This window comes from Channa argus, chromosome 14, assembly GCF_033026475.1.
Source record: "Channa argus isolate prfri chromosome 14, Channa argus male v1.0, whole genome shotgun sequence".
NCBI lineage: Eukaryota > Metazoa > Chordata > Actinopteri > Anabantiformes > Channidae > Channa > Channa argus.
Window position 1 is genome coordinate 6,743,928 of NC_090210.1, and position 12,514 is coordinate 6,756,441.

Below are 12,514 nucleotides of genomic sequence, written 5' to 3' on the forward strand. Positions count from 1 at the left end.
GCTATAGTTTTTAGCAGAATCTCAAGAATCCTTATCAGTTGTTTTACGTGCTCTGTCATTAATTTTATGATTCAATAATCCTTAGAAGTGGCATCAAAACTGAGATGGTAAATGGTAAATGGCCACTTATATAGCACTTTTATCCAAAGCGGTTTACAAGGTTGATTCCCATTCACCCATTGACACACACTCACACACCGATCTCGGTGCCTGCCATGCAAGATGCTCACCTGACCCATCGGGAGCAGCTTGGGGTTCAGCGTCTTGCCCAAGGACACTTCGACATGTAGCCGGGAGAGGGGATCAAACCACTGACCCTGTGTTCCGTGTACGACTCCCCCAGGAGAAAATTTGCGTTTTCAGGTTTATACACACAAGCACAATAAATTACCAGGCAGATAAACGCCACAAACAGGCGCTTCCACTCTAAACTTTGCCCTATGCAAAGTAGACGAGGTGCTGCTAACATTGTGCAAAGGGGTCAGTCTGTCAATATGCCAATTACATAGATGAGGGTATGGAAAGGGCAAATGATAACCAATCAGTGAAGTGCTTTTACTGTCCTCTAGCAAAACCTGACCTCATGACCCAATTTGATGACTCTCAGGCCAAAGGTCTTCACTCTGGAGGTCAGAGGGCATTGCCATGCACTAGCCAGAGAGGCGTTGCTATAGTAACAACACTGGCTGACGAATGGCAAGGTTCAGCAATTGGGAGGAGAAAGGGCTCAGTGGATGGACTGAGAACTAATGTGGTTATACTGGACTAGTTCAAACTGCAGCCAGTGTCAGCTGGTAAAAAGTTTCTGGGAGTTTTTGTGCCAAAATCCAGACAGTTTCCGTCGCCCTCCCAATAGGATTTAATGCGATCTACAAAGCTTCATAGTAGGGTTAAGCAAAATGGGAACATTTTTATTATAATAGATTTTTCTCTTTAGTCGATATAGATAATTGTCACTATATAATAAAATAAGAAAAGTCACGAAATAAAAGTAATTCTTCTTTACTGAAATAAAAACAAATCTGTGGTGTTTTAGTGGTGGGGGAACTACTTTGCCATGTGGGTCCAGGTTTCAGAGCAACCTACAACCTTCACCATCAATACACTCGTTCTGTGCACTAAGCATGTTAACAACACACAAGCAAAAATGGAACTTAGCAACTATATAGTCAATATCACAATTTGATAAGCGTTTAATATGGTGAGAAATTATCTTTACAGTATGAGTATACAATGTGGCACAGCCCTACTTCAAGTGCAAAATAATGCATCAATTTTTAAATGATGGCACATTTACACACACTATACTGCTATGGCACAATGGCACAGTCTTTTTTTTTCATATGGATTTAGCTGTTCAGTAAAAGGCTGAATACTGAATGCACACAGTTGCATCTGTAATAACAATGTAATGTTATAAATGATAGCGATAACGGCTTTGCTATGTTGAAACTATATTTTGCTGTATCGTGGCCTCTGTAACATAATTAGGGTCAAAAAAATAGAAACACCTCTGCATGTAGTTCAACATATGCGCAAACTACAGTCTACAAAATGATCATGCAGCTGAATCCACACCTCGCTAAAACTGTTTGTGCAAAACATTTATCACCTTCACAAAGGGAGGATTTATTGCAGTTATTGATGTATGCGATTGCACTAATTTGGTGTAAATTCACTTTAACTGTGGGCAGAACTGAAACATATTACATATAATGTTGCACCATCTCCTGGTGGTTGTGCACACAGTGAATTCCTATTTTTTGTAAATTATTTGTTTTGCTGGTATAACCTAGCCCAAAAATATATTTATTAATTTATTGTCAGATCATTCTCAGATTTTTTTCTCTAAATTCCACTTTTAAAATATGCAAACATGTCTTCCATCAGTTTTATCTTCAACACACTGACTTAATTTTAATTTATTTATAAATTGTTGAATTAACTGCCAACATTTCTTCACAGTACTTTTTCTAACGCAAGCAATATGAAGAAAAAGGATTGCTTGCTTTGATTATTCAAACTTATCATAAAAGCAATTTAATTTAGTAAAAAAAATAAACACAATGGAACAAAGGAGTAAATATAAAAACAAATGAGCTGATAAAAGATATTATCTTTTAATGTTTAATTAATTGCTGTTATTGTTGAATAATCTCAGTTATGAAAAAATGAGCACACATTTTACAAACAAAAAAGCAAATTACACATAATATTTTACATTTGAATTATATAATAATTTTTAATTATATATATATATATATATATATATATATATATATACATACATATACATATACATATACATATACATATATACATATATATAGTTTGTTTTTCTGTTTCTTTTATTTATCTATTTTTAATAATACTACATTATAGGTAAATGGATGTGCAAATCATCAGCATCAGTTACTCTTGACATGTCAGAGACCTACATTGTGCCTCGTTGGAACAGAAGAGGGAGGCAGTAGTCATGGTTTTTGTTTCAGATGCACCTGAGTACCAATGTAAAGTATTAACTCTGTGTGCAACAGCACAGATGTAGAGCTTTCCTGTCATAAGTAGAGCAGCTAGATTGAACTGAACATCTGTCCACAGTATACGTAGACTGGGTAGAAACTGTATGAAAACAATTGATCTCTGCAATGACACAAATAAATGTCTGGAAAGATTTATCTATAGCACTACACATACATTTGCAGAATCGTGAATAAAAAATATAATTAAACTTTAAGATTGTCTTCTGTGTTTTCTAAATTCTGAGCTCTGAGAAATGTAATAAAGTTATGCCCGCACCTCAGGTTAATATGTATATATATTATGATTCAAATCTTTGTGTCTGCTTTGGCTTTCTGACATCTCAGGTGTCCACAGGGGCATTTTACTGCTCAGAGCTTACTCTTGTACAAGACAAACTTTGTGATTGTCATTGTGTCTTATTTTATACTTTCTTTTGTATCTTATATGTCTCTCGTAAAATTCACTAAGATGTGTGTGAGACAGGAGTCATCCTTAAGATGTAAGAGTGATACAACTGAGATGGCTCCTTTTTTCCCTCAAAAGAAAAGAAAATTTGCAACTTAACCATTAACATTATCATCCACACAAATAAAAGAATTTATTGCAGGGTGGCTGTATCATACTGCATATGATTTGTAGGTGTACCTAATAAATTAGGAAGTAATATGTTTTGTGTATAAACTGAAATAAAAGGAGCCATCTCCCTTATAGTTCCCTTATGTCTCAAGAATGACTCACATACATCTCCTAGAGCATTTCAGAAACAGAAACCCATTTGACAAAATAGAAACAAATCTAAGACTGAAGGAGACCGATAGCTTTGTCCCAGAGCAAAAGAAAAGCAATATATTTTCCACTGGATTCACATTTGAAATTGTCGCATTTAGCTCAGATCTGATTAGATTAGATTAAACTTTGTTAGATTTCTTGCAAATTTGTCTTGCAGCAACCTGAATGACAACACAGGCAGCTCCATTTTTTTCACCATCTTATACATGAAGGAATTCTGTTTTGTATCCTTTTAGTGGTCAAATTTCTGGTAAGCAATTACTAGAAAACAATGACCTGTGCATTGCAAAATGGACAACGTTAGCAGGTGGTTGTGGCCTGTCAGGATTTCAGTGGTAAACAAAAAATGTTTATCAAATCTGTAAACATAAAAAAACAAAAACATTCATGACCAAACTGATCGACAGCTTTAGGTCTATATTTGTGATAGCAATTCCTTCACCGTTTCTCTGTTTTTAAAGCTTCCACTGTCCAAAGGAAAGTCACATACAACTGGAGCCTGTAAAGAAGTGAGCAACTGCGCCCCCTGCTGAAAGGAATTCACCCAAAAAAGAGATGAGAGATCACAAGTACAACAATGGGTATCACTTAATTTTCTTTTATGTGATGGTGAGACTTTAATGTTGTTTATAAGAGAGAGCTACAGAGCAATCCTGGTCTTTTTAAACAATGTAAAACATAAACATAAACATAAATGTTTATGCCATCTTGAAAAGACTTACAGTTACAGTAACAGTAAAGGTTAAAATGTTCTTTAACCAGTGTAGTTTGTTCAAGTAAAGCATCACTTGTTATGGTTGTATTCTAGGTTTATTAGCAGGATGTATATGAAACCCTTTTTTGGTGGAAAGTTGGGCCATACTTCAGGTCTTTGTGGATCCATTGTTTTTTTTTTTAGTTTATAGATGTTCTCAGTTCCCTAGACACTTATGAAATCACATTTCATAAGTGTTAACACAGCCTGAAACATGAGATCCATCGATCCATCCATCTATATATCCAGCAACACGGTCAATAAACTGTTTAAAAAGTTGTGTAATACTTAATAAACAACTCTTAGAACATCTCATCACTAATGAGGTTCACTGGCAATATAGGCTGGTGTCATGATTATAACATTGTGTGTTCGGATAACCAAACCTGGATGACAGAGAATCTTCACCGACAATGGTCAATGTACATTTTAAAAGTATAATCAAAATGTTCAGAAAATCTGAAAAAAACCTCTCTGTTCACAAAGAACAAGATAGAGATGACAGTTACAGACACTTCAATGTGACACCATCTGTCAGGAAGAATCAGATAAATGGCTCAAATACAGCTGTCAGATGATTTGGAGCTGTAATTACTACCAAGAGGTTTATACAAAGAACAGAATTAAAGATCTGAATTCTTATTTATATAGGACCATTTGATTTTTAATTAATCTTTAATTGAACAGCAAGAGTAACCAATACACTATTTTCATTGGATTAGAATATATTGTGCAATTGTAATATAAATTAACAATGCATTACAATGTGAAAACAGTGAATGGGTCTGAATACTGTATCCTGGATATTTTTTTGAACCTGAGCTCAATAAAAATGGACTGAGTTAATGGTGATCTGAGGAGTCAAAATTTGAAATTCCTTTTGGAAATTATGGATGCTGCATTCTCCATGTTAAAGAGGAGAGGGCTCATCTTGTTTGTTGTTTAGACACAGTTTAAAAACGAGCACTGTTACCACAATGCTTTGATATTTTGTACAAAATGGTAACTGCATCACTGCATTTGTACTCGAGAATGGGCTGGGCCTCTCTGAACATACCCCAACTGAATCATTGGTATGTATTTATTTATAAAGCACTACTAAATAAATTATATAAGTTTCTGTCAGTAACTTTACCTTAATACTTTTTAAAAACAAAATTACATTCACTGGTTCATGTAACAAAAATTCATGTTTATCCTCCTAAATAAATTGTGTTTCTTGTCGTAGGATGTGTTTACCAGCTAGAAGACTAGACTAACAAAAAAAGTTGCGTGTAGCAGTGGAGGTTTCTTACAGTGTTCTTTCTTTTTCTTTTCTTATATTATTTTCTTATCAGCTCAATTGTGGACTGTGGAATTCAATAAATGGTCAGTCCTTTATCATACAACGACCTCTGTAGTAGATAATTGTCGGACCACCGGATCCCAATAAGCCTGTCCCTAAACCAAGGGGCCTCATGATGTGATTAATTCAACCACCTATGGACATATATACCTGTAAATTATATTACCAGCTAACATATTACATACAACAAACTAAAATTAATACAATAATAATTCAATAAAAGATTCCAGAAATTTGTACCTGTATGAAAGTTTATAATGTTTATAAAGTGGTCGTGATTTAATTGTCGCATGGTATTGTGGCACTAAGATGTGTTTCTAGGACTCTTACAACAAATTTTATATTGAGCTGTATAATAAACTGCCAAAGCAGCATATTTTACTATATTTCAAACAAGTTAAAGTAAAAAGAAATACTTTCAAATTCTATGATCATTACAGTTTTGTTTATAATGGTTTATTTTCATGTTTTTGTTTTATTACCGTTTTCATGTACTTGCACAGCTGATAGTCATCATTGAAAATATCGCGAGATTGTCTCCACAATGACGCCGGACAGTGTGACATCTGTCTGTGCCGCGCCCCCATCTCCTCTGCTGAGCCTGGAACAGCAGGCTCACACCTACTGGCTAAAATAAGGGACAAGGATTAACTAACCAAATCTAGCTTCATTACGCTATAATTTGTATCAGAAAACAAGTCGCTTCGGAAACGTTACTGAAAGTAGAGTAACCACTCGCCTGCCGTCAGCTAACGTTAAATGTGGTATTGTGGTATCACGCAACGGTGATAATATTACAGAACTGCTAGTAGATGGAGTTAGCTAGCTAGCTAACGCGAGGGGCTGCTAGTGATGGCTCTGTTTCTGAAAATATTTTGTTTGCCTTTACGGTGTAGCTAGTTCAGACTAAATGAATTCACAATACACTTTATTTTATTGATCACAATGCTAGTTCGCCTGCCAGCCCGTTTAAATACTGTTACGTCAAATTTAAAACAACTAAGGTTAACTTAACTAACGTTAACTTGGCATTAGCCAACCAGCTAACGTTAGCGTTTAGGTACTACATTGTTTAAGTAACTTGCAGCTTTACCCGTTGTCTTTGGATTCAGATAAGTTATTTCAACAGACGACAAGGACATATAAAGTACCCAAGCTATTAAAAGTTAGGGCCTATTTACCTAGATTAAATAATTGTCCTGCCAAGACTTAAATAATTAGGGCAGTTGTTCCAGATATCATCTCCAGATAATAAGTTGTTATTCAACCTCCAAACCATTTTACATGAAACACAAAATTAACAACGGTACATTACCTTGTCAGTGATTTTTTTTTTTTTAGTCCTTGGAGAGAGTGAAGCTTAGTAAAGTCTTTTAGGCTTTTATTTGTAGTCTTGAGTAAAGTGCCACTGAAATTGCTCATAATTCATTAATTCATAAGTGAGGATGGCTCCTAAAAAGAGACCCGTTCCCTTAAACATTGCTCCTACTAGCCATGGATTAGCCACTTCCACCAACACAGATGTTACATCTGAGTAAGTTATTCTGCTGACCAAATTAATATCACATTGTAGATTGTATAAGATAAAAAGTGCAATCTGAAAAACACTTTTTTTTTTGTACTCCGTATCTATTTGTCAGAGCCAATTTAGAAGCACTTAAGAAAATATTAGAAGAGTTGGATCTGGATGAACAGCAGAAGAAACGGTTGGAAGCCTTTCTTACCCAGAAGGCTAAGGTGGGTGAATTGAAAGATGATGACTTCCAACGTATCTGTGAGCTGGGAGCAGGCAATGGAGGAGTTGTTAATAAGGAATGCCACAAACCATCGGGAATAATCATGGCTAGAAAGGTCAGCAAACATACTCTTATCTTAATTATTTGGATGTAATTAAACTACAGAGAAGTACTTCTTAATACAGCCTGTTAATTGTAATGTATAGTCAGCTTTCTTACCAGAATAGTTTTTCAATTTGTTTTTCGGTTCAGCTCATTCATTTAGAAATTAAACCTGCAATAAGAAACCAGATCATCAGAGAGCTTCAGGTGCTGCACGAGTGTAACTCTCCTTACATTGTGGGCTTCTATGGAGCTTTTTACAACGATGGAGAGATCAGCATCTGCATGGAACACATGGTTAGTGAATGTATGGGTGTGTGTGAGTAGGTGGGTGGGTTCATTAGTATTAAACTATTATCTTATTAGCTTCTTTAACCCACTTTGTACTTTCCCTTGAAATATCCACACAATATCCTTAAAGATCAAGTACAAACGACCAAATGGCAGAAGTTCCTGTTGTTTTTTTACACTTATTTTTATTCTCTGCTAGAACATTGTTTCATGGCTTGTTGTCTCTCTTTGTTGTGCAGAATGGTGGATCTCTGGATCAGGTTTTGAAAGAAGCAAAGAGGATCCCTGAAGAGATTTTGGGAAAAGTCAGCATTGCGGTAATTATATGTATATTATATGTATAATGCTACTGACATCACTGAAACAAGGAGTTCAATAGAAGCACAATTTTAACAAATTTTTATTCTGAATATTAACTCTGCTTTTTTCCACTTTTTGAAACAGGTTTTAAGAGGCCTTGCCTACCTTAGAGAAAAGCACCAAATCATGCATAGAGGTACCAGGACCTTATTGAATTTGTTATTGATTCTTGCATTTATTTAAAATTGTAGTTTCATGTCTGTGCCATAATGTACAGTTCTACTTTGAATCCTTTGGTAAAACTAATGTGTATATGAGGTTTTTTTATACATCTGGATACAAGCTAATTGCAAATTATAAAAGCAAAATATCTTACTTTTATGTGAATACTGGGACTGCAGCTGAAGATAGTCCTTTTTGACCATTTAATGTCATAGATGTCCATGCAGGTGAGGTTGTCATGATGTTTCTTTTTTACCCCCAGATGTGAAACCCTCAAACATACTGGTGAACTCACGAGGAGAGATCAAGTTGTGTGACTTCGGTGTTAGTGGACAGCTAATAGACTCCATGGCCAATTCCTTTGTCGGAACAAGATCCTATATGTCGGTATGGTTGCGTCTGACTGGTTTGTGAAATGTTTCCATCTTTTATTTTGCTGTATAGACCAATAAACTTAATTCAGTATACTTAACAACCTAACACAGCTTCAATTTAAATAAAAAATATATGGTATGTAAACTTTTTTTTTCCTTATTCACTCACTATTGTGAACAAATGTAACACCAAATCAATATTTTTACCATTCGATTTAAGGTATTTAATGCTTTACATTAATAAATATAAGGAACTGTTAATGTTAACTGTTAACGTTTAGTTTGTTCTGTGTTATTTATTTTTGATGTGTAGCCTGAGAGACTCCAGGGAACCCACTACTCTGTGCAGTCAGATGTGTGGAGTATGGGTTTGTCCCTAGTAGAGCTGTCGATTGGACGCTACCCCATCCCTCCTCCAGATGCTAAAGAACTGGAGGCCATATTTGGACGGACCATTTTGGATGGTAGTGAGGCAGAAACACACAGCACTTCACCTAGACCCAGACCACCTGGTAGGCCTGTTAGTGGTGAGCCACAAAAATATATACCTACAGAATTTAGTAATAAACATTTTACATTCAAATATTGTTTAAATGTAAAATAATGGTTAATAATGACTCTTTTTTTTTTTTTCCCAGTTCATGGTCCTGTAATGGCCATCTTTGAACTCCTAGACTACATTGTAAATGAGGTAAGATTAAAATTTGTTTTCAGCTTTCTTGTTGCATCTACTCATTGGTGAACCACCCTGTCAGTGTTAATTTTAGGGGATATTTTCTTGGTATGGTTGGGCCCCTTAGTACAACATAAGCATTGTTTAAATGCCACAGCTTTGTAAAGTATTGTTTATGACCATGTCCATCCTTTAATGCTCGTAGTGTGCCAATGTTCTTATGGCTACTCGCAGAAAGATAGTATGCCATGTCATAAAACTTAAAGTAATCTTAAACTGATTTCTTTAAGATTACACTGTACTCAGATTGCAAGAACAGTCACCAGAATTCAGGAGCTGGTCCACTTCTTTGGTTCACTTGTATTTTGTCTAAATGCTTAATTTTACTCATAGTCATATTTGTTTTTGTGCTGCCTTGTCTGATACTCGGCAGATGATCAGATGTTAATTCAGTTTTCCTTTGGATTTCAGCCCCCTCCTAAGCTACCACATGGTGTATTCACCTCGGATTTCCAGGACTTTGTGACAAAGTGGTAAGAAAAAGCTTAAGCCTAAAACCATTGCTCAGTCCTTCCTATATCTTCTAACACACAAGTAATCATAAATGTCATTGAAAAAACAGAATTTTAGTCAAGATAGTCAGTTTTAGCAGAATGAACAAAGACCCACCTGTTATTCAGGTATTTATCAGTATTGTGTCTCACTTCTTTTCTAGCTGAAATATGCATCACTTTTTCTGTCTTTGCTATCTTCATGGTCAGGCTAAGATGCTCCTATCTGCACATTCTTACATATTGTCTCTAATCAGAGCATTATAGAATACATAGAAATGTGTGAAAGATGCATAATTTGAAGACACTATTATTGGAAAATCAATAAACATTATCCAATGTTTCTTCACTGACTTTAAGCTCTGTCTAAAGGATTATGTTCTTGTTATTTTTAGTCTTATCAAGAATCCAGCAGACAGAGCGGATTTGAAAATGTTAATGGTAAGTGTTGTCATTTGGGCTTCAACACAAGTTTGAGTTTAAGGGCAGAAACACATCAAGCTGACATCAAAGAACTAGCAGCAATGAAGACCAACTTGCCCAATTAATTTTTGATTATTATTTTTTTTGTTTCTGCTGAGAACACATGCCCAAGCTCTGTTCATATCAGTCATTAATTTGTTTTTGCCCAATATCTTATTTATATGTAATTGTGTTTTGTCGCAGAACCACATATTTATCAAGAGGTCGGAGGCAGAAGAGGTAGATTTTGCTGGCTGGCTTTGTAAAACCATGGGACTGAATCAACCAACTACTCCCACACGTGCTGCAGACTGAACACACAATCTACTTATACTCACACACAGTCTGTAAAAAACATGGAGAAGCTGTTACCTAATACTTTACACTCATATAAAACACGTCTTGTTTTTCCTCATTCTCCTTCAGGAGAGCCCCCTCAAGGTTTCAAACTTTAAAATCATCTGACATTTTAGACAGTTAATCACATGCTAGGTAAAATTCTGTTATCCGTGATAATTTGATAAATCAATTACAACATAACTCCTCGGAATGTTTGATACTAGGAAGAAGAACATTATAATGTGTGTTAAGTTCATTTCAGAATTAGGGATAACAGAAATTGCTTATTAAAAAACCAGAAAACCTATATATCATACATTCGAATTCCTTTATAAAATCTAGTCCCAATTTGACACTGTTATAACAACCATGCTTGTCGATTTATTTCCATGTGTAGATGTCAGTTGGCAAATGTTCATTTATGCCAACATCCTGCAGTCACACAGATTGTACTGTGTCATAACTTAAAAACATACCTCTTAAACGCAATGGTTCTTCTTAATTTCGGAATGGTTTCTTTTTTAATTGTGCTTTTTCAGAAGCGTTCTGAGGCTTACAGCACACACCAGTCTCCAGTTCTGCAATCATGGTTAAAAATGTGTACATGTTTACAGATAGATACATATTTGTTTTATATGTAATATGCAAACATTCATAAATGTAAGAATGTTTTATTTCACTGAATATGTTGGGTTATGTATGTCTGTGTTAGTATTGTAGAAAGCTTCCATTTGTTGATGTGAGTGATTTCTAACGATTTGAGGTGAAAAACAATGTTTTAAAAACATTTTAGCATGACCCTCAAAAATAGCCAAAAATAGAAATGCACTCTCTGAACCATCTTTGTTTTGGGGCTGTTGCAGTTAAGCAACATCTTCAGCTTGTTCTGGTACCATTAGCTACAATGGGGAAAAGACGGTATTTTAAAACACTAGAAATATGGTGCTTGCTGTAATGAGGCTGCTTTCATCTTCTGAGCAAGCTGGATCGCAACACTGAGAGTCTCACCTGAAACAAATGGTAATGGCTTTGCATGTGCTTTGTTGTAAACAACAGGAGGTGAGATGGATGAGGTGCTCCCTGTGCTTTGGCAGGATTTGGGGCATTGCACTCCTTTGTTTTGTTTGTGTACTTACTCCTCTCAGTAATGGTTTAAAACTATAGATGCTTTTAGTGATACAATCAAAAGCTTTATCTTTATAAAGTCATTGTCAATAAATGGTATGTATTGCAAGATGTAAGCATGTTCTCATTTATCAGAATATCCCCTTTGTCCTACATTGATTTCACCAGAAGGAGGCGCCATATTATATTTCATGACATTTAAAACTTCGGGTCCAATTACTGACTATACTACCCCCAGATCAAGATATGAAAATATGTTGCTTTAGTGGCATATGAAAAGTACATTGTTGAAGACTATGGAAATATATTTGTCTCCTATTTGAAGAACAATGATTTATCCCTTTGGTTTATGTCTGGAGTGTCTGTCAAATTCACTTTGTCAGTGTGAGGCCTTGAGCTCTAAGAAAGACAGTGTTGCAGTATGTGAGGTAGCGAAGTCTGAACACTGTTGATGGGAGGGGGGGCTGCTGCAGCAGAAAAACAACCAAGTCTGCAGTCATTAATATGCAAATATGCAAATGAGTGGGTAATTAAGATTGGGCGTTTGTCAGTGGCTCTTTGATTGCTAATGAATTCCAATCTGCAAGAAAGGGGGAGGGTATGATGAGAAAAACATTAGGGGAAAGAACAGGATTCCATTGTGCCTTTACTCTTTTTCTTGCTAAAACATGAAAAAGTGAATGGAGGCGCTACAGAATCTAAAGGCCTCATTGAAAGATAAATGAGTCTTTGATTGTCACAAAACGATGAACGTACTATAGACTTACATCAAATATGAACAGGATGACTTTCCATAAATAGTCATAAAAAAAGAAGGCAAAAATAATTTTTCAGCACGTAAGCTGCTACATAAAAGACAGAGACTGGGGATAAGAAATTATGCCAAGACAATAACCTGTCTACAACGTCACTGAGCATTCAGCACTGC

General features: G+C 35.5%; 1 protein-coding gene across 2 annotated transcripts; it reads left to right on the plus strand.

Moving 5' to 3' along the window:
* The first annotated feature begins 5,988 nt into the window (after positions 1–5,988).
* Positions 5,989–11,702, plus strand: map2k2b (mitogen-activated protein kinase kinase 2b). Of its 2 annotated transcripts, none has more exons than XM_067528718.1 (11): positions 5,989–6,945; positions 7,052–7,262; positions 7,400–7,546; positions 7,780–7,857; positions 7,985–8,036; positions 8,325–8,449; positions 8,750–8,963; positions 9,075–9,127; positions 9,581–9,642; positions 10,056–10,101; positions 10,327–11,702. In XM_067528718.1, exons 1-11 carry the CDS (start codon positions 6,857–6,859, stop codon positions 10,435–10,437), a joined length of 1,188 nt encoding a protein of 395 aa, XP_067384819.1. In that variant the 5' UTR covers positions 5,989–6,856; the 3' UTR covers positions 10,438–11,702. The 2 variants fall into 2 exon arrangements, with proteins under 2 accessions (XP_067384819.1, XP_067384821.1); XM_067528720.1 differs by having other exon boundaries at positions 8,750–8,948.
* The last annotated feature ends 812 nt before the right edge of the window (positions 11,703–12,514 follow it).